The sequence below is a fragment of the Schistocerca gregaria genome, chromosome 5 (assembly GCF_023897955.1).
Source record: "Schistocerca gregaria isolate iqSchGreg1 chromosome 5, iqSchGreg1.2, whole genome shotgun sequence".
Classification (NCBI taxonomy): domain Eukaryota; kingdom Metazoa; phylum Arthropoda; class Insecta; order Orthoptera; family Acrididae; genus Schistocerca; species Schistocerca gregaria.
Genome location: NC_064924.1, coordinates 91208871 through 91231928, shown reverse-complemented (window position 1 = coordinate 91231928; position 23058 = coordinate 91208871). Strand labels below are relative to the sequence as shown.

Here is a 23058-nt window from a genome sequence, read left to right as displayed (position 1 = left end):
TCGTCTGTTTTGCGTGGAGCTAGTGCATCTCACTGTTAATTAAAGTTTTATTTAATCTGTCTGCATTACCTACGGAACACAGCAGAGAGAGAGAAAGTGAGCACAATAAACCACTTCTTGTCTTCAGATCGATGAAATGAGAGAAGCTTCTGGGTGAAAAACATAGCAAATTGATACAACTGTGTAGGCTTCCACGGCCAAAGTCAGTCGACATAAAAGTTTTCTGGGTATGGTACGGCAACATATTGTATAAAACTACTGCTGGAGAAAACCAACGTTTTACGGTGGTCCAAAGATACGTAAGGATATTTATCCTTTGAGGCCAATAAGCGAATGGGATCAATTCGGCTACTTACAATTTTTCAAAGTATCTAGGCTGCAAATTAAGATGTCTAGTTGCCAAGACGGACTGTTATGTGAAGAACTCGACGCACTTTATAGAACGCCTACAGGGACAAACAATTTTACCTACAGACTTCATGGTGAGCTTTGACGTGAAGTCACTATTTACGAACGTGACAGTAGACGGAACTATACGCATCCTTCAGGAGCATGTCTCACCGACCTGGTTAAGTTGTGCATGAATTAAACGTACTTGAAATGGCAAGGAAAATACGAGGAGCAGACACACAGCGTAGCAATCAGGTCTCCCCTATCTCTGCTCGCAGCCGATATATTCCTGGAAACCTTTGAAGCGGCGGCCCCTGGTTCAGTTCCTTTACGTCCACGTTGCTAGTCAAGATACGTGGAAGATTCAAATGGTTCGAATGGCTCTGAGCACTATGCGACCTAACTTTTGAGGTCATCAACGCCTAGAACTTAGAAGTACTTAAACCTAACTAACTTAAGGACATCACACCAGTCCATGCCCGAGGCAGGATTCGAACCTGCGACCGTAGCGGTCGCTCAGTTCCAGACTGTAGAGCCTAGAACCGCACGGCCACTCCGGCCGGCTACGTGTAAGACACGTTCGCTATATGGCCTCATGGTGAAACGGAGCTACACAAGTTTCAAGAATATTTGAACAACATGCACGGGAAGATACAGTTGGCGCTCGAAGTAGAGAAGAATGGCGCAATTTCGTTTCTAGACGTCGAAGTGTACAGGGCAACGGAGGGCACACTGGGGCACAGAGTATATCGCAAGCCTATTCACACAGAAAGGTATCTGCACGACTAACCCTACCACCTCCCAGCGCAGAAGAACTCGGTCATCCGCTCCTTGGCAATTCGTGTGCAACGCCTAAGTGATGCTGAAAACATAACACCTGAGCTTAAAAGGATACGCACAACGTTCTAACCAATGCCTAAAGCCGTAATTCTATACACACAGCCTTGTCGACGAATACAAGTAAGCAAGATAAGCAAGAAATAGACAAACTGCAGCCAGCAGTGCGCTTACCTTATGTGAAAAACGTCACTGATCGAATATGCAAACATCTTCGCCGGGTTGCGGTGGAACCTGTGTTCTACAGCGGTCGCAGGAGCCAGGACCTGCCAGGCTCCACTAGGGACAAGGAGGATGCATTACACACTGCAGGCGTGTACGAGGTGGAAGGCGAATGCGGAGAGGCATGCATCGTCGAGACTGGGAGGCCAATTGCAACGCGCATTCGGGAACACGAGCGCTATGTTCGTCTAGGGCAAAATAGCAAGATTGAGGAAAAGAAGTAAAATTCAGCGAAGCCTGTGTGTTGGCGAAGCATGCACTTATGAAGAAACGCAGAATTGGAGAGGCCATCGAAATACTTAAACACAGCTCTCTGAGCACTATGAAATTAACATCTGAGGTCATCAGTCCCCTAGAACTTAGAACTACTTAAACCTAACTAACCTAAGGACATCACACCAGTCCATGCCCGAGGTAGGATTGGAACCTGTGACCGTAGCGGTCTCGCGGTTCAAGACTGAAGCGCCTAGAACCGCTCGGCCACACCGGCCGCCAAACACCCTAAGAACATGAATAGACAGGGACTCAGGCCTGCCCCGTCTTGGCTGCCAGCAATCGGAGCCCAACAAACAACACTGTCAACACGAGGCACGAGCACTACCGGCGAGTAACTGCCGCAGCGCGGCCGACGTCCAGCGTTTAGTAAACAGGAGCCAACTTCTCATTCGCCGGTGACCTCCAGTCATGACACTCAATTTTTTTTGTGGTGGTAAGTTCCTGTGAGACCAAACTGCTGAGGTCATCGGTGTCTAGGCTTACACACTACATAATCTAACTTTAAGTCAATTAAGGACAACACACACACTCATGCCCGAAAGAGGACTCGACTCTCCGACGGGAGGAGCTGCGCGAACCAAGGTAAGGCGCCTCAGACAGCGCGGCTACACCGCAGTAACCTATTAAAATAAAGCTCCTTCTTCCTTAATGATGAGGTCCAAGGATCGTGGGGGACGATGTAGGAAACCCGCACCGCCGTATTAGGCAATGTCCTAGTCGAGGTGGTATGCCATTGCCTTCCTCCGACCGTAATGAGGATGAGTGATGATAATGAAGACGACACAACAACGTCCAGTCATCTCGAGGCAGGGAAAGTATCTGACCCCACCAGGAATCGAACCCGGGACCCCGCGCGATAAGCGACAACCCTACCGCAAGACCACGAGCTGCTGACTTCTTCCTTATGTGACCAATGAAATGAACTATCTTTTTAAAATTTTGACGTAATGGCATGTGCAGTGAACAGTAATAACAAAATATAAGGTACACTGCATAGCTAGAACGCACCAGTAGAGCCATAGGCCCAGAAAAAGGCCGCTGCAACCATGGCGAAAACGTTGGTTTTCCCCAGCAGTAGTTTTGTATATTGTGACGAGGTACCGCACTCACAAAACTTTTATGTCGTATCAAATTGAGTTTCTTGATTATTTTTTGGTATGTGTTTACTCCATTTGTCTTGACGTCGCGCTGGACATGAATTACTTTTATGCATAGAACTTCATACACATTATTACAGTATTTCATTCTTTGCCCCCCTCCCCTCCCCATGAATCATGGACCTTACCGTGATGGTGTGGCTAGAGTGCCTCAATGCTATAGATGGCCATACCGTAGGTGCAGCCACAACTGAGGGGTATGTATCTGTTGAGAGGCCACACAAACGTCTGGCTCCTGAAGTTGAGCAGCAGCCTTTCCAATAGTTACAGGAGCAACAGTCTGGATGATTAACAGATCTGACCTTGCAACATCAACCAGCAAGGCCTTGCTGTGATGGTACTGCAAACAGCTGAAAGCTAGGGGAAACTACAGCCATAATTTTTCCCCTAGGCCATGTAGCGCTACTGGGTGAAATACACTCCTGGAAACGGAAAAAAGAACACATTGACACCGGTGTGTCAGACCCACCATACTTGCTCTGGACACTGCGAGAGGGCTGTACAAGCAATGATCACACGCACGGCACAGCGGACACAGCAGGAACCGCGGTGTTGGCCGTCGAATGGCGCTAGCTGCGCAGCATTTGTGCACCGCCGCCGTCAGTGTCAGCCAGTTTGCCGTGGCATACGGAGCTCCATCGCAGTCTTTAACACTGGTAGCATGCCGCGACAGCGTGGACGTGAACCGTATGTGCAGTTGACGGACTTTGAGCGAGGGCGTATAGTGGGCATGCGGGAGGCCGGGTGGACGTACCGCCGAATTGCTCAACACGTGGGGCGTGAGGTCTCCACAGTACATCGATGTTGTCGCCAGTGGTCGGCGGAAGGTGCACGTGCCCGTCGACCTGGGACCGGACCGCAGCGAAGCACGGATGCACGCCAAGACCGTAGGATCCTACGCAGTGCCGTAGGGGACCGCACCGCCACTTCCCAGCAAATTAGGGACACTGTTGCTCCTGGAGTATCGGCGAGGACCATTCGCAACCGTCTCCATGAAGCTGGGCTACGGTCCCGCACACCGTTAGGCCGTCTTCCGCTCACGCCCCAACATCGTGCAGCCCGCCTCCAGTGGTGGCGCGACAGGCGTGAATGGAGGGACGAATGGAGACGTGTCGTCTTCAGCGATGAGAGTCGCTTCTGCCTTGGTGCCAATGATGGTCGTATGCGTGTTTGGCGCCGTGCAGGTGAGCGCCACAATCAGGACTGCATACGACCGAGGCACACAGGGCCAACACCCGGCATCATGGTGGGGGGAGCGATCTCCTACACTGGCCGTACACCTCTGGTGATCGTCGAGGGGACACCGAATAGTGAGTGCACGGTACATCCAAACCGTCATCGAACCCATCGTTCTGCCATTCCTAGATCGGCAAGGGAACTTGCTGTTCCAACAGGACAATGCACGTCCGCATGTATCCCGTGCCACCCAACGTGCTCTAGAAGGTGTAAGTCAACTACCCTGGCCAGCAAGATCTCCGGATCTGTCCCCCATTGAGCATGTTTGGGACTGGATGAAGCGTCGTCTCACGCGGTCTGCACGTCCAGCACGAACGCTGGTCCAACTGAGGCGCCAGGTGGAAATGGCATGGCAAGCCGTTTCACAGGACTACATCCAGCATCTCTACGATCGTCTCCATGGGAGAATAGCAGCCTGCATTGCTGCGAAAGGTGGATATACACTGTACTATTGCCGACATTGTGCATGCTCTGTTGCCTGTGTCTATGTGCCTGTGGTTCTGTCAGTGTGATAATGTGATGTATCTGACCCCAGGAATGTGTCAATAAAGTTTCCCCTTCCTGGGACAATGAATTCACGGTGTTTTTATTTCAATTTCCAGGAGTGTAGTTCCACACTCGGACCTTTTGGCAGGCACTACTCAGAAGGACAGACGTATAAGTAGAAACGAAACTAGCCTTCTAAGGGTCAGAGCGTCTAATGTTAGATCCGTTAATAGGGCAGGTAGGTTAGAAAATTTAAAAAGGGAAATGCATAGATTGATGTAAGACAAATTAGGATTAGTGCAGTTCGGTGAGAGGAGGAACAGGACTTTAGGTTAGACGAATACAGAATAACAAAATAGTAATGATGATGACTAATAAAAACAGCGTAGTGGACGCATTACTATAATCAGGACAGATACGAAGCCACACCAAGCACAGTACAAGTTTATCTGTCAATTAGCTATGCAGATTAAGAGACTGAAGAAACGTATGATGAGACGAAAGAAATTATTCAGATAGTTAAGGGAGACTAAAATTTAACTGGGTTGGGGAACTGGAATTCGATAGTAGGAAAAGGAAGAAAATGAAAAATAGCCGGTAAATATGGACTGGGGGAAAGTAATGAAACAGAAAACCGCCTGGTAGAATTTCACACGAAGCATGCTTAATCGTAGCTAACATTTGGTTTAAAAATTGTGCAAGAAAGTTGTATACGTGGAAGAGACCTGAAAACACCGGACGGTTGAGGTTGTTTATATAATGGTAAGACAGAGGTTTCGGAACCAGATTTTAAACTGTAAGACATTGCCACGGACAGACGTGAACTCTGACTACAACTTATTGCTTATGAACTGTAAACTTGATAACATCAGCACACCATAGCAGCTATAACCATATAGCATCTTCGCCCAACAGTCAGATGAGTCATTCTTTCAATTCTGAAGATAAACGTCAAATTACAAAACTTACGAGAAAGGGCGATTAACAACAGCAGCAAACGACAATGCAGTTTGAAGCATAAGAGGCCTAAATCTACGTTACGTTGTAATAGAGTACAAAGTGTCAGCGACCACTGATGGTAGCCTAGACGGTCGTAAGACTAAAGTCTGTATACCTGAAAGTACGATAACCAGCATTATAATAAAATTTAAAAAAATACTATGTAACTTTTGCAAATGGTCTGAAGCTGGCAATCTAGTCGAAATGTATCCATCACAATAAAACTTCTAACCTACTATAGCAGCAATCTTGATTTTATTGCCAAAATCATTCCCACCTCTTTAGAGGCTTTCCAATATGCCTTTTCCCGTTCGGCTCGTAGTTCAGGAACTTTTGGGGAATTTGTGACCTGGCATTCTCATCACGTGTTGTCTTCAATATTCACGATATTTTTGAATTTTTTGATTCAGATTTAAAATATTTAATTATGTTTTAATATCTTAGTTTCTATTCGTACCTCTTCTAGTGCAGCACTTCGTCTCTCTTAGGCACCTCATCTCTGCCTCCTGAATTTTATTTTCTTGTTTTTATTGTGTTATAACCAAGCTTTCGCTTCCATAGGCTAACACAGGAACCGCCCATTACTGTGGTGCCATCTATAGAAGAGTAGGCCATAAAGTACAAAAAGAGTCCATCATGAAATTCTATAATTTCATGATGGTCTCTTCTTGTATTTTGTGGCCTGCAGTTCTGCTGATGGTACCACAAACAATTTGGAATTTGTGTATTTTACTTTCAATAGCAGAATCAAAATCAAAACTACAGAGCAGCCCAAATAAGAGGTTTGAGACACTTGTTCTAAAACTAAATTATCCAAAACAGTTTTTGATGTGACTGGATATTTTCCTCGAAATGCAATTATTTTCATTTGATTACTAGGAATTTTAAAGTTGTACTTATTTCAAAATCAGTATACTGATCTTTGGAGGCCATCTTCATTCTTTTGAATAATACCGACATCAGCAGCAAACAATGCCATGATAGTTTTTACAGTCAGTACGTTTCCCTTTCTTGAAAAGAGAGATTACTTCTGCTGTATACCAAGGGTCTGGGATTTTACTTATCCAACATTCATTTATTAATTGTAGAAGTTTTCATATTTAATCAGTTCTGCATTTATTCTACCTATTCCGGTAACTTTTCTGTTCTTCGTGCCTTCCTCCGTAGTAACTGGATGTACCGTTTCATTACACATACTTTCCCCACGGTCATATTCGGCCTTTTGTGTGCACCACAAGTTTGTATAATGTTCAGTGAGGCAATGGCTTTTTCTTCCTTGTTCAGGACTTTCATAGTCGTACAGGTACAATGCTGTCTACAGTGTACGTCGTATTCTAAGATACAACATTTATATTCTGTAAGGATATGAAATACACGAGAGACTAACATTGAATGATATGCGGCCCTAATTATGTGCAAAACAACCAACCAAACAAACAAACGAAGAGATGTCGTCGGCCGTCTCCCCGTTTCTCTCTTACACATTCACTTATGTTTCCTTCCCAATTCTGGTAATGCTGCCGGCAATCCTACCATTTACTACATCATTTATGTATTGTTCCAACACTACCGAACCGCAGTTTTGGTAGAGTGCAGCTCTAGTTCTGGCACCGAGCGAGGTGGCGCAGTGGTTAGCACACTGGACTCGCATTTGGGAGGACGACGGTTCAATCCCGTCTCTGGCCATCCTGATTTAGGTTTTCCGTGATTTCCCTAAATCGCTTCAGGCAAATGCCTGGATGGTTCCTTTGAAAGGGCACGGCCGATTTCCTTCCCCATCCTTCCGTCACCCGAGCTTGCGCTCCGTCTCTAATGACCTCGTTGTCGACGGGACGGTAAACACTAATTTCCTCTTCCTCCTCCTCTAGTTCTGGCTTTCCAGTGTATATCAGCTTGGGGAGAGGAGCTTGTTTTACTACCATTTCACTGTCCTACAGTAACAACGTATATATACGATTGCAATTTCATTATTGGTGGACGAGAGTAAGAGACGCTCGTCCACCAAATTGAATCAAACAGAGTAGCGGCAAGACGCAACGTCTTCTTCTGTTCTTGTCTACAAAAGCAGTGAAGACATTCCTGAATGGACAACAAATTAAATGTGCCGGGAGGCCCCATCCGGTGAAGTTCGGCCGCCGAGTGCAAGTCGTATTTCCGTCGACGCCACAGTGGCGACTTACGCGCCAGTGATGAGGATGAAATCATGATGAGGACAACACAACACCGAGTCCACGGGCGGAGGAAATCTCCAACCCGGCCCGGAAACGAACCCGGGCCCGCTGATTGGACGGCAAACGTTACCACTTTTTTATCTCATTTTTTGTTCTATATAGTTAGTTGAATCTGTTCGGGGCGGACGTCCGATGACACCCGTTTAGGTTCTTCGATGATCCACTGACTCAGTTTTTGTGACAGAAACCCACTGACCGAACACGCTGAGCTACCGTGTCGGCGCCATTGAGCTAAGCAGGCGGACAGTATACTCTGAACATCTTGGCAATACAAAGCTATGGGTCGACGTAGACACCGCACATGTGGGTAAGATAACAGGACCATTCAGGGGTCACAACAAGCCTAAAGGCAAGCCCTGCAGGAAACAATAATATCTGAATGAGTACAAGGACAATCCAGTCCAAAGTTGCAAACATAGTGAAAAATGGTATATCCGAGATGTCAAAAATGTGCAACGAACAGTTGTAGTGCATACAGATAACCATGGACGAAATGCAATTCTCTGTATGCGCTGTAACTGCGCATTTTTGACATGGTTATCACATCTTCGGAAATACCAGTTTTTAGTATGTTACGATTATCTGAAAATGCGTCTCGATCCGAAACTAGTCATGAATACACGCTTCCGATGTGCGTTCATCGCGATGTCGCCAAACACGAATGCGACCATCATGATGCGGTAAACAGAACGTGGATTCATCCGAAAAAATGACGTTTTGCAACTCGTGCACCCAGGTTCGTCGTTGAGTACACCATCGCAGGCGCGGTCTCCGAGCTGATAGTCTTGCTGCTGCAAACAAACGTCGTCGAACTGTTCGTGCAGATGGTTGTTGTCTTGCAAACGTCCCCATGTGTTGACTCAGGGATCGAGACGTGGCTGCACGATCCGTTACAGCCGTTTAGATAAGATGCCTGTCATTTCGAGTGCTAGTGATACGAGGCTGTTGGGATCCAGCACGGTGTTACCCTCCTGAACCCACCGATTCCATATTCTGCTAACAGTCATTGGATCTCGACCAACGAGAGCAGCAATGTCGCGATACGATAAACCTCAATCGTGATAGGCTACAATCCGACCTTCATCAAAGTCGGAAACGTGATGGTACGCATTTCTCCTCCTTACACGAGGCATCACAACGACGTTTCACCAGACAACGCCGGTCAACTGCGGTTTGTGTATGAGAAATCGGTTGGAATCTTTCCTCATATGCATATCACAGCATCGTCTTCCTGTCGGTTAAATTTCGCGTCTGTAGCAATTTTAATGGCCTATAGTGTAAAAGTTACTTGGCCTGATATAGTAATGTGCAGCTTACGTTTTGAACTCTCTTCGTAGATTTTGAGATGTTGAGCGAGCTGTTAATTCTGCGTCTCTGCTCTGTGCAGAAGATGGAACATGGTTGCCGTGGAGCGACGAGGAAGTACTGTGCGTCGGCTGTTCAGGGTTAGTGGCCAGATAACGCGACCCTGCGAGGGCGCCTCGCCAGATAATCTGAGCCTAATACGATTGGCAGAGGAATACTTAATTCAGAGGATCGCCTCGTTTTCCGCAGTGTGCCAGCAGGAGCCGTCGCTGAAGCATCGTGAAGACATGGCCTGGGGAAGAGGCATGATCTACCAGCTAGCAGTAGCGGTAAGTTAACACACTATCTGCTGAGTCACCACCTCTCACTCAATCTTTCGCTTTATGTGCTCATGTGCTGCGCTCAATCTTCGCGTTTTTTGTTGTTAGTATGATAATGAACGTGACGTCCTGCAATTCAGCTCCATTTTTGTGCAGACATCCCGCCAGTCTCTTAGATAAACTGTAAATGATTCTAACATTTCAGAAGTAATTTTGGCTGTTGCTTCTCCGATCTCAGTTCTTCTGTTGTAGTAGGTCGACTACGATATACTTAACAAATCCACAAGACGCAATCACACGCTGACAGATTAGGAGGTCAGAGAAGGCAATGGAATACCACTGTTTCGTGCCGTGTGTGACGTTGATCCCTCTTAATGAAACCAAGCGTTGTCAGTAAATTGTGGCAAGATGCGCTGTTTTCAACATTTGTTTCGAGCACGGCGATTTGACTGTAGTCACAAGACCATTCTCGTTCTCAGTAAAAGGAAGGCCTATTATGGCATATGATGAAACAGGATACCACACCATGGTAACTTTGTTGCTGTGCTGTGGATGTTGGTGGAGCTGAGTGTGACTTTATAGCGCATAATAACGAAAATTTTCTTTATTAAAGAAACCTTTAAAATGGAAATGAACTTCGCCCGACATCCACTAGTTGTCAGCACACTCATTGTCGGCGTTTGAGTTCCAAGATTTCGTTCACAGAATTGTCGTCGCAGTAGGTGATCGTTAGGCTTCCGTTCCTGCGCGGTCTGCAGCTTGTATGATTGATGTCAGTCCGGTATCAATATCCTCCGAACACTTGAACTATGCAACTGTGAAGGCGATGCATGACGACGGATTGAACAGTGTGGGCTTCTCATGACAGCAGCTCGAGCAGCTTCGACATTCTCTGCTTCAAGGCCTGGAGGCTTCTTTTTTACTCGTGAACCAGTTCCCTCAAAATTATGTATCCACATGTTGATTCCATGTGCTCATGGAGCTCACATTGAAGTGATGGCTAAATTCCCTACGTGCAGCATCCGCACTACAGTTGGTTTTGTAAGAAGCTTTGATGGAAAAAGCGTGTTCCAGAGCACTCCAAGCACCCTGTCAACCAAATTGCAGGGTGGCGTGAACTAGCTCCTGTAAGTTTCTCATCGTTAATAACCACCCAGGGCTGCCAACACAAATATCAAAGTTTCCCGTTTTTCTGAATCAGCCACTAAAAACCTATTGCTCAGAAATCCTACATCTTTATTTTTTATCTCTACCTATTTATTTCTCAACATAGTCACCCGGGCTATGAATACATTTCTCCCGAAGAGAGACCAGTTTGTTGATACCGTGGATTTTGTACGCCTCGTAGCTATCTTAACAGTTTGATTTTGTTACCTGAAATGTACTTTCCTCAGAGGTTTGATGAGATAGGTGTAAGGACATTTCGCTGCTTTGCGACAAGTGTCACAGCTCAGGTGTTGGTATTTTTCTGTTTCTTTTTGTTTTAAACAAAGAACGGACTGCCATCACTGTTTTATACGTTTGTACTGAACTGTATCGTATTGCTGAATCTCTGTTTTAATCAATTACGATGCTTTGGCATTATCAAATGGCTTTTTATGCGCCAGTTTGAAAGTGTCCCGAAATACCTCGAATTGCAGCTATGAAATACAGAAAATTAGCGAGTTATCATTCTCTGAAATATTTCCAGAAATGAAAGACTCGTTTATAATAACCACACTTGGTCATTCACCAAGTGGTTGGAACTTTATGGCCAATGTAAAATAAGCAAAATAGTATCGAAAACTGAATTATAGGAAGGAAATGATTCAGACTTTCATATAGAAAATTTTTTCTGCATGTGAACATTGCCATAAATGTGTATACGTTGGCGGGTAGTACACTCCCATGCTAACGAATTTACCTAGGACTTGTCTCGTAAATACGAGGGCGAGCTGAAAAGCAATGTTTTCAGAATTTTTTACGGGAAAGCTCTAAAGACTGTTAAATCAAACAAACTTTATCAACAGTTTACATCTTTATTCTTTATTACCTATTTATTTCTCAACATAGTCACCCTCGCGATGAATACATTTCTCCCAAACAGAGATAAGTTTGTTGATACCGTCAGTGTAGAATGTTTGACATTGTTGACGGAGCCACAATCTCACCTCTGTTAGCACCACTTCGTCACTATCAAAGTCAAATTCTCGAAGGTCTTACAGTTTTGGAAACGGATGAAAATCGGATGGGGCCAAGTTGGGAGTGTATGGAAGGATGGTCGGTGACAGTGAACCCAAGGCGTCGAATTGTTGCCAACGTCGCAGCGCATGTGTGTAGTCTGGCTTTCAGTTTTCTGAGTGTCTCGCAGTACCTTGCACAGTGTATGGTGCTGCCCTTAGGCATGAATCCCAAAGGCACCAAACCTTGAACATCCCAGAACACTTGGAGCATGACTTTTCCTACCGATGGCTTGTCTTGAACATTTTTGGCGTCGATGATCCTCTATGGCCAAACTACATTGATGGTTTCTTTTCTCTGGGGTCAAAACGATGAACCCAGCTTTTATCACCTGTCACGTGGTTGTTAAGGAACCCATCACCCTAACGCTCAAAACCCAAAAGGAATTACTGGCCGATGTCCAACCTCCTCTGACTGATGTTAAGTATGAGCATTCGAGGTTCCAATCGTGCACACAGGTTTCTGTAACGCAGTTCGGCATTTATGATCTGTCGACGCTCTCGTGATATGCCACACTGGCCCGAGAGCTATATCTGTGTTATTCGTCGATTTTCTCTGATGAGTTCATGAACCCCATTCCAATGAGTCTCGTCGGATGCTGTATCCGATCGTCCACGCTGAGCTCTGTCACACACGATGAGATTAGCATCACTGTTCCCTTCACTAAGAGCACCAACAACCCAACGTCACGAATTACTGATGTCGATACAGTCATCTCTGCACACATTTTTCATTCTTCTAGGCGCTCCAATTGGAGAAGGTTTTCTGCAGTTATAAACTCGATTACAGCACGCTGTTGCCCAAGCGCCGTCATAGGTTATACACCACTATGATACATGCTAAAATTTCGAGCCGTCTAGCGGCAGAGGGTTGTAGCTTGCGTCAGCGAAGTGGAGGGATCGACCAAGTAATGTGTAACATGTAATACCTCATCCCATATTGAGAACATAATAAATAAATTCGGAGGCATTACTTTTTAACACTCATATATGTCAGTGCAGTCACATAAATTATTCCTACGACTTTATGCCTTTGTAACGCTGTTTCTTGATATTAATCAAGACACAAAGTGCTTTATTTCTCTTTTTTTCTTTATTGAATTTTAATGCCCCAACCCGGGGCGAGCTGGCAGCTTAGGCGTCGCTCTTCAGCCGAGAGACGGTACATAACAACGAGACATTTAAAACGACATAAACGAGTAAATATGGCGAAACAAATATTTAAAAAAGGGGGAACAATGGAAGATAGCATGCAAAAGGGTGTGACAGGGAAAATGGAGATAAAAATCTAAAAAAGTGTACACACTGTGACGATTAAAAGAACATAAAGCGAAGTATGGCTGGAGCATAAAAGTTGTAATGGGTGGCGTAGCACAGAACGATCACGGACAGCAACACTATGTATAAGTCCAGTACATGATTAAAATCACAGCACTTGACGTCACTGTAAAACAGCACTGAATACAACACTGATGTGGCACACTGACCACGAGAAACAAACAGAGGATCTGCCGGTGGTACGGGTACAGGGGAGAAGGGAATAAAGAGAGGGATGGGTGGTGTTAGAGGGGATGGGTCAGGAAGCACTGAAAGAGGCCTGGGAGGGAAGGACGGGAGAGGGAACAGCTGAGGAGGGCGTGCAGAGACTAGGGTGGGGAGGAGGAAAAACTGCCGTGGCAGAGGGGAGGAAAGGAAAGGGTGGGTTCTGGGGAGGGGACGGGAACAACACCAGGCTACAGTTGGTAGGAAGCGTTGATGTCACTGTGATGTTCATCATCTGGGAGGGGGAGGTGCTGAAAATTGCCCTTATGAAGGAGATTGTGGAGGTGGAGAGAGGGATGGATATAGCAGTAGAGGTGTGGCAAAAGGGGGGAGGGGTGGAGAGGAAGGAGGACACCAGAGGGTGGGGGATCAAGCCTCTGGACAATGTAAAGCATACCGGGCATGTTAGAAGAAAAGGAGGAGGTGGGGGAAGGGGATCAGCTCATAAAGGAGTCAAGTGGCGGACAGAAGGTGGATACAGAAGGCAAGGTGGACGGTGTGGCGTTCTAGGATTTGGAGTGCCTTATAAAAGTGGAAGGGGCGGAGATCCAGGCAATGCTGGCATAACAGAGGATAGGACAGATGGACTTGTAGGTGTGGAGGATGGTGGAAGGATGCAATCCCCATGACAGGTCGGACAGCAGTTTCAGGAGGTGGATTTGGGAATGGGCTTTCTGCTGGAATGTCAAGAGATGAGCGGTACAGGTGAGGTGACTGTCAAAGGTGAGGCCAAGGTATCTCAGGGTTAGGGTGAGCTGGATGTTGTTGTTGTTGTTGTTGTTGTGGTATTCAGTCCTGAGACTGGTTTGACGCAGCTCTCCATGCTACTCTATCCTGTGAAAGCTGCTTCATCTCCCAGTACCTACTGCAGCCTACATCCTTCTGAATCTGCTTAGTGTATTCATCTCTTGGTCTCCCACTTCGATTTTTACCCTCCACGCTGCCCTACAATACTAAATTGGTGATCCCTTGATGCCTCAGAACACGTCCTACCAACCGATCCCTTCTTCTAGTGAAGTTATGCCACAAATTTCTCTTCTCTCCAATTCTATTCAATATCTCCTCATTAGTTATGTGATCTACCCATCTAATCTTCAACAACCTTCTGTAGCGCTACATTTAGAAAGCTTCTATTCTCTTCTTCTCCAAACTAGTTATCGTCCACATTTCACTTCCATACATGGCTACACTCCATATAAATACTTTCAGAAACGACTTCCTGACGCTTAAATCTATACTCGATGTTAACAAATTTCTCTTCTTCAGAAACGCTTTCCTTGCCATTGCCATTCTACATTTTGTATTTTATATCCTCTCTACCTCGACCATCATCAGTTATTTTGGTCCCCAAATAGCAAAACTCATTTATTACTTTATGTGTCTCATTTCATAATCTAATTTCCTCAGCATCACCTGAATCACCGCATTTTACCCCTGCCACCTCCAGAATTTAAAAGAGAGTATTCCAGTCAACATTGTCAAAAGCTTTCTCTAAGTCTACAAATGCTAGAAATGTAGATTTGTCTCTCCTTAATCTATTTTATAAGATAAGTCATAGGGTCAGTATTGCGTCACGTGTTCCAACATTTCTGCGGAATCCAAACTGGTCTTCCCCGAGGTCGGCTTCTATCAGTTTTTCCATTCGTCTGTAAAGAATTCGCGTTAGTATTTTGCAGCTGTGACTTATTAAACTGATAGGTCGGTAATTTTCACATCTGCCGACACCTGCTTTCTTTGGGATTGGAATTATTATATTCTTCCTGAAGTCTCAGGGTATTTCGCCTGTCTCATACATCTTGCTCACCAGATGGTAGAGTTTTGTCAGGACTGGCTCTCCCAAGGCTGTAAGTACTTCTAATGGAATATTGTCTACTCTGGGGGCCTTGTTTCAACTCATGTCTTTCAGTGCTCTGTCAAACTCTTCACGCAGTATCATGTCTCCCTTTTCATCTTCATCTACATCCTCTTCCGTTGCCATAATATTGTCTTTAAGTACATCGCCCTTGTATAGACCCTCTATATACTCCTTCCACCTTTCTGCTTTCCCTTCTTTGCTTAGAACTGGGTTTCCATCAAAGCTCTTGATATCCATGCAAGTGGTTCTATTTTCTCCAAAAGTCTCTAATTTTCCTTTAGGCAGTACTTATGTTACCCCTAGTGAGATAAGCCTCTAAATCCTTACATTTGTCGTCTAGCCATCGCTGCTTAGCCATTTTGCACTTCCTGTCGATCTCACTTTTGAGACGTTTGTATTCCTTTTTGTCTGCTTTGTTTACTGCATTTTTATATTTTCTCCTTTCGTCAATTAAATTCAGTATTTCTTCTGTTACCGAAGGGTTTCTACTTGCCCTTGTCTTTTTACCTATTTGATCCTCTGCTGCCTTCACTATTTCATCCCTCAAAGCTACCCATTCTGCTTCTATTGTATTTCTTTCCCCCATTCCTGTCAATGCTGGATGAGACGACAATAAATGGTTAGGTAGAAATCATGGAGAGGGAAGGAGTGGGTGGTGCGCCCAATGATGATTGGAGGGTTGATATGAAGGAACCACTTGTTACACCAAGTGGTGAATTGCTCAAGGTGGGTTTGGAGAGTGCGTTGGGACCGTTAAATAGTAGGGTAGAGATCCAGGAAGGCGGTATCATCAGCATATTGAAGGAGGTGCACAGGTGGGGGTGGCTTTGGTATATCGGCAGTGGGCAGGAGATAAAGGAGAGGGGAGAGAATGGAGTCTTGGGGGATGCCAGTGGCGGGATGAAAGATATGGGAGTTGGTATTGTGGAGCGTGACATAGATAGGAAGAAGGCGACTGGACGGACAAAATTGATAGGCAGGTTTGGAGTTTAAAGAGGAGACCGGCATGCCATACGTGGTCGTAAGCATTTTGGAGGTCGAGGGAAACAAAAATGGCGGAGCGATAGGAGTTAAGTTGGAGGGAGAGAAGGTGGACGAGGTTAAGGAGTTGGAATTTCGCGGAGAAGGAGGGTTAGAAGCCACACTGGGTAAGGGGAAGGAGGTGATGTTGATTAAGGTGGTGATGGATTCTAAGACACTGAAGACTGAGGTGAGGCAGATGGGACGATAGGAAGAGGCAACGGAAGGGATTTGTTGTGTTCGAGGAATAAGAGAATGTGGCAAGTCTTCCACAGGTAGGGGTGGAAGCTGGTGGAGAGGATGGCGTTGTAGAAATCATCAAAGATTGTTAGGTAGGAGAAGGGGCATTCTTTGAGGTGGCGGTAGGTGACACAGTCGTAACCAGGGGCTGTGTTACGTTTTGACCGGAGCATAACTTTAGCGCTTTTTATCAGTATCATTACTATAAATACATCTTAGTTGTGGCTACTGCTGATAAGTAACTTTTCCTCTTTTAATGAATTTCGATTTGCATCTGTGGGAGGCATTTCATATGTTACAAAAAATAAATATGTTAAAACAGAGTAAGTACGTGGAATATTAACGCTTATGTCTTAACTCAAAATGAAAATAAATCTGTCACACCAGCGTCTAGTGCCTACTTCGGTTCGATGGTGCCACATGTGCAGTACGCTACACTGGGTCCATACATACTACTACTCTATGGGTGATAGTGAAAGCAACTATTGAGAAAAACTATGCCAGCAAGACCCCCCTGTTGTTAACTCTGATGAACAAAACTTTTGTTATTATTGTCACTATGGCAAAACAAATTCAAGTTTCAGTTTTGTTGACTAATTACTGATCGCAATGAATATTTTTTTAATCTGTAAACTCAGTGTAGTAGTTCCAGTTTAATGACATCACTGTAATAAATGTAATATTAACAGCAATTTAAATACAGGGAATTAACTAACGCTACATTTTTGCTAATGGGATCTTTATGTAAATTCTCTTGGAAGGCAGGCAGTTACAAAAATTTAAGAAATCTTTCATCAGTTCTTCGTATAACGACGCAGCTAGCCTGTTTAGCATCTATGTGAGTACTTACTATACAAAGAAAAAACAGCTACTACTATGCTTCATCGAATTTCCTTCTTGCACAATTTTTTAAAAAAAATTCATTCTGAATTCAGTACGGAGCAGGTTTGTAGGTGAAATGTAATTGTGAACGAAGATGATTTAGCGATTACTAGGCAAGACGTGTTTCTTTTGGAGGTCAAACTCAAAGTATGAATGGATCTTTTTCTCATTTACTAAAAAACAACATTTCGTGAGATAGGTCTTCCCTACAATGACTGCAGTTGTATAGGTGTTGCCTACAATGACTGCAGTTGTACTGGTGTGTTCTGAGAAAGTTTCGAAGAAAAGATACTGAACACATTCAATCGCGCCGGCCGCTGTAGCCGAGCAATTCTTGCCGTTTCTGTCCGAAACCGCACTGCTGCTGCGGTCGTAGGTTCGGGTCCTGCCTCGGTCATGGATGTGTATGATGTCCTTAGGTTAGTTAGGTTGAAGTATTTCTTATTCTAGGGGATTGATGACCTCAGATGTTAAATCCCATAGTGCTTAGAGCCATTTACATTTGAACACTCAGTAGCACGTGATGTTTAAGTGAGCAGCTCTGTTTAGAATATGAGCCTGGATTTTTATGTTCCTCATTCTACAGGCTGTTTGCGTGGTGCTGCTGCAAAGCGCGATGGCTGCTTCTCTGCAACGGCAGCCGTGGACCCTGGAAGAAATAACATCCAGCGAATCTCCATCACAATCAATGAAGATCGATTGGGCAAGAGGTGAGTACAATTTGGGATTTCTGATAAAATCGTTTCATTATTGCACCAATGTTGTGTCTGTAAAAAAAAGGGTGAAATTAGTGTGAAAATATGAGTAATGTTGACGAGCTGATGTAGGTACGATGCAAGACTGCGGCATTAACACTGTATGAAATGTCCTCGGGCTTCCAGCCACCTCAAGCTGATAAAATACTGCTAGCTTTAGACCAGGCACTCAGTGGCTGTTATCAAGTGGAATGACACTTCACTTGACAAAGGACAAGAAGCAGTTGGTCGAAAGCTTGTGGCATTTTAGCCACTTGGGCGCCGCTGGAAATTCTAGATCATTTTACGTCAGTGATGCACTGACTGCAGAAGTCATTGATGTTTAGTAATAGAGTGGAAACCTGCAAACTTTGAGTCGCCATGTACTGGGAATGCACCGCTGTGGGATCACGCTCACAATGCAGCAGTCGCTCTGTACTGACGACATGGACATTCCAGTCTTCTAGAGGGAACCAACAGACACTAGAATAATCTTGCTTCCATAATAGCACTTCTCATTTCGACGTATACAAGGTGTGTCTCGTGAGAAGTAGCACCCATTTTACTCCTTGAACAGTTCTTGATGTCACAACAAGGTTTTCGTCAAATAATAGTAAGTAGTAACTCCGCAATTTTGTTGCATGTTTAACCGTTTTGATTCTTGTATCAACTAAAATACTGAAGCAAGTGTGGTTCTTGAAGAGAAACGATATACTTTTCAACAGCATTCGACATCTCTTCAAAAGCCGACTACGGCGAGTACTGTGATATAAAACTTAACTATGTATCCGAGAAACGAGCTAAAGTTGAATGGCTAGACGGATGGAATCGGTTATTGCACTGTCAACACTATCAATTGGTGTCCTCATGCCACGCTACATTGCTTCAAGCCTTTTGCCTGTTTACTTCTTTGGCTCTGAGCACTATAGGACTCAACTTCTGAGGTCATTAGTCCCCTATAACGTAGAACTAGTTAAACCTAACTAACTTAAGGACATCACACACATTCATGCCCAAGGCAGGATTCGAACCAGCGACCGTAGCGGTCTCGCGGTTCCAAACTGCAGCGCCCAGAACCGCGCGGCCACTTCGGCCGGTTTACTTCTTTCAGTAAGAGCTACTCAGTTAAACATGAGTATGTACACACACTTGAAATAGTTTTAAAAGCCTCTTCTGATCCGCAAGAAGTCGCCACATACACTACTTGGTAAAAGAAAAAAAGAATGAATGAAATACGAGTAAGGGGAGGAAGAAACGAAATCATACTAAACAGGTTGAGAGGGTACTTGATGTTCTATCAGTGATCACGATGTTGTTGTTGATGTGGTCTTCAGTCCTGAGACTGGTTTGATGCAGCTCTCCATGCTACTCTATCCTGTGCAAGCTTCTTCATCTCCCAGTACTTACTGCAACCTACATCCTTCTGAATCTGCTTAGTGTATTCATCTCTTGGTCTCTCTCTACGATTTTTACCCTCCACGCTGCCCTCCAATACTAAATTGGTGATCCCTTGCTGCCTCAGAACATGTCCTACCAACCGATCCCTTCTTCTTGTCAAGTTGTGCCACAAACCTCTTTTCTCCCAATCCTATTCAGTACCTCTTCATTTGTTATGTGATCTACCCATCTAATCTTCGACATTCTTCTGTTGCGCTACATTTCGAAAGCTTCTATTCTCTTCTGGTCCAAACTAGTTATCGTCCACGTTTCACTTCCATACATGGCTACACTCCGTACAAAAACGTTCAGAAACGATTTCCTGGCGCTTAAATCTATACTCGATGTTAACAAATTTCTCTTCTTCAGAAACGCTTTCCTTGCCATTGCTAGTCTACATTTTATATCCTCTCTACTTCGAGAATCGTCAGTTATTTTGCTCCCCAAATAGCAAAACTCCTTTACTACTTTAAGTGTCTCATTTCGTAATCTAATTTCCTCAGTATCACCCGACTTAATTCGACTACATTCCATTATCCTCGTTTTGCTTTTGTTGAAGTTCTTCTTATATCCTCTTTTCAAGACACTGTCCATTCCGTTCAACTGCTCTTCCAAGTCCTTTGCTGTCTCTGACAGAATTACAATGTCATCGGCGAACCTCGAAGTTTTTATTTCTTCTCCGTCGATTTTAATACCTACTCCGAATTTTTCTTTTCTTTCCTTTCCTGCTTGCTCAATATACAGATTGAATAACATCGGGGAGAGGCTACAACCCTCTCTTACTCCCTTCCCGACCACTGCTTCCTTTTCATGTCCCTCGACTCTTATAACTGCCATCTGGTTTCTGTGCAAATTGTAAATAGCCTTTCGCTTCCCGTATTTTACCCCTGCCACCTTCAGAGTTTGAAAGAGAGTATTCCAGTCAACATTATCAGAAGCTTTCTCTAAGTCTACAAATGCTAGAAACGTAGGATTGCCTTTCCTTAATCTTTCTTCTAAGATAAGTCGTAGGGTCAGTATTGCCTCACGTGTTCCGATATTTCTACGGAATCCAAACGGATCTTCCCCGAGGTCGGCTTCTACTAGTTTTTCCATTCGTCTGTACAGAATTCGCATTAGTATTTTGCAGCCGTGACTTATTAAACTGATAGGTCGGTAATTTTCGCATCTGTCAACACCTGCTCTCTTTGGTATTGGAATTATTATATTCTTCTTGAAGTCTGAGGGTATTTCGCCGGTTTCATACATCTTGTTCACTAGATAGTAGAGCTTTGTCAGGCCTGGCTCTCCCAAGGCTGTCAGAATTTCTAATGGAATGTTGTCTTCTCCTGGGGCCTTGTTTTTACTCAGGTCTTTCAGTGCTCTATCAAACTCTTCACGCAGTATCATATCTCCGTTTTCATCTTCATCTACATCCTGTACCATTTCAATAATATTGTCCTCAAGTACATCGCCCTTGTATAGACCCTCTAGATACTCCTTCCATCTTTCTGCCTTCCCTTCTTTGCTTAGAACTGGGTTTCCATCTGAGCTCTTGATTCTCTTGATCACGATATCGTGTCCAATTCACGAAGAACTTGGCAGTTCGAAGCCACTTATCAGTATGACGTTGCGCCCCTCTGTTCTAGATATATGCAGTGATTCTATTGAGCAGGATGTAACAAAGCAATTGCAACAATCTCTCCCGAGGCAAAGTGGCCCACAAATGTTGTACCTGGTTCCGTCAAGTACATTCTGCATGCAGGCGCTAGGACAGAGCCGTCGTTCAAGCCGGTCTCACACGTGTTAGGTCTGATCTAGCAGGCCACGATAGAAACTCCATATCACGCAGCCAGTTAACAGAGACAGGTGCCATGTGTGGAAGAGCATTGCCCGGTTGAAAAAATTTCACTACGATACTGCTGCATAAGAGGTAACACACGTGACGACACAGGATGTCCGTGACATACATTTGTGCCGTCAGAGATCCATCAGTCACTAGCAGCTGTGACTTAAATTTGTACCTATCTACATCTACAACATACTCCTCAAGCCACCTAATGATGTATGGCGGAGGGTACTTTCGGTACCATTATCTGATCCCTCCAACCCTGTTCCACTCGCGAATAGTGCGTGGAAAGAACGATTGTCGGTAAGCCTCCGTATTGGCTCTAATTTCTCGAATTTTCTCCTCGTGGTCAATACGCGAGACGTATGTGGCAGGGAAATATCCTCCTGAAAAGTGCTGTCCCGAAATTTCAATAGTAAATCTCTTCGTGATGCACAAAGCTTCTCTTGTGACGTGTGCCAGTGGAGTTTTTTTAGCATCTCCGTAACGCTCTCTCACTACCTAAACGATACCGTGACGAAACACGACGCTCTTCGTTGGATCTTCTCTATCTCTTCCATCAGCTCTATCTGATAAGGATCCCAGACGGATGAACAATACTGAAGAAACGGACAAACAAGCGCCTTATAAGCCACTTATTTCGTGGATGAGTTACATTTCCTTAAGATACTTTCGATGAATCTGAGTCTGGTGTCTACTTTTCCCACTATCTGTTTTAGATGGTCATTCCACTTAAGGTCGCTCTGGATAGTTACGCCTAGATATTTTATGGCAGACGCTGTCTCTAACTGTTTGTCGTCAATAGTGTAGCTGTACAATGTGTGCGCAATATGTTACATTTATTTACGTCCAGGGTCAACTGCCGGAGCCTGCACCATTCACCAATTCTCAACTAGTCGTTCTGCAAATTCTCACTAACTTCTGGCGTTGCTCCCTTAGTAGAGACAACTGTATCATCTGCGAATAGTCTTGAAGAACATCCGACGCTTTCTACTAGATCATTTACATACATTGTAAACAGCAACGGTGCTATCACACTTCCCTGTGGTACTCCGGATATTACCTTTACATCTGTCGATTTAGTTCCGTTAAGAGCGACCTGTTGAGTTCTGTCTGTAAAAAACACATTGAATCCAATCGCAAGTGTGCTCCGATACTCCGTAAGCTCGTATTTTTTTTCATTAAACAGCAATGCAGGATCGTGTAAAATTCCTTACTGAAATCAAGGAACCTGGGCGCCGTTGTCACCGCGCTGTGGATCTCATGGAGGAACAGAGCGAACTGAGTTTCGCAGTGTCTCTGTTTGCGGAGATGTTCATTTTCCAAAAACGTCATAATTCAATGTAGACAAGTGTAATGTGCTGCGAATACATAGAAAGAAATATCCGTTATCATTTAGCTACAATATAGCAGGTCAGCAACTGGAAGCAGTTAATGCCATAAATTATCTGGGAGTACGCATTAGGAGTGATTTAAAATGGAATGATCATATAAAGTTGATCGTCGGTAAAGCAGATGCCAGACAGATTCATTGGAAGAATCCTAAGGAAATGCAATCCGAAAACAAAGGAAGTAGGTTACAGTACGCTTGTTCGCCCGCTGCTTGAATACTGCTCAAAGGTATGGGATTCGTACCAGATAGGGTTGATAGAAGAGAGAGAGAAGATCCAACGGAGAGCAGCGCGCTTCGTTACAGGATCATTTAGTAATCGCGAAAGCGTTACGGAGATGATAGATAAACTCTGGTGGAAGGCTCTGCAGGAGAGACGCTCATAGCTCGGTACGGGCTTTTGTTGAAGTTTCGAGAACATACCTTCACTGAAGAGTCAAGCAGTATACTGC

The 23058-nt window shown here is 44.6% G+C and overlaps 1 protein-coding gene across 1 annotated transcript in view; it reads left to right on the top strand.

Moving 5' to 3' along the window:
• The first annotated feature begins 9231 nt into the window (after positions 1–9231).
• LOC126273236 (uncharacterized) overlaps positions 9232–23058 on the top strand; it is a 34827-nt gene continuing 21000 nt past the window's right edge. Inside the window, exons 1-2 of the mRNA XM_049976779.1 lie at positions 9232–9468; positions 17804–17927. Coding sequence (XP_049832736.1) covers positions 9232–9468; positions 17804–17927 — 361 coding nt within the window. The remainder of the gene's footprint in view (positions 9469–17803; positions 17928–23058) is intronic.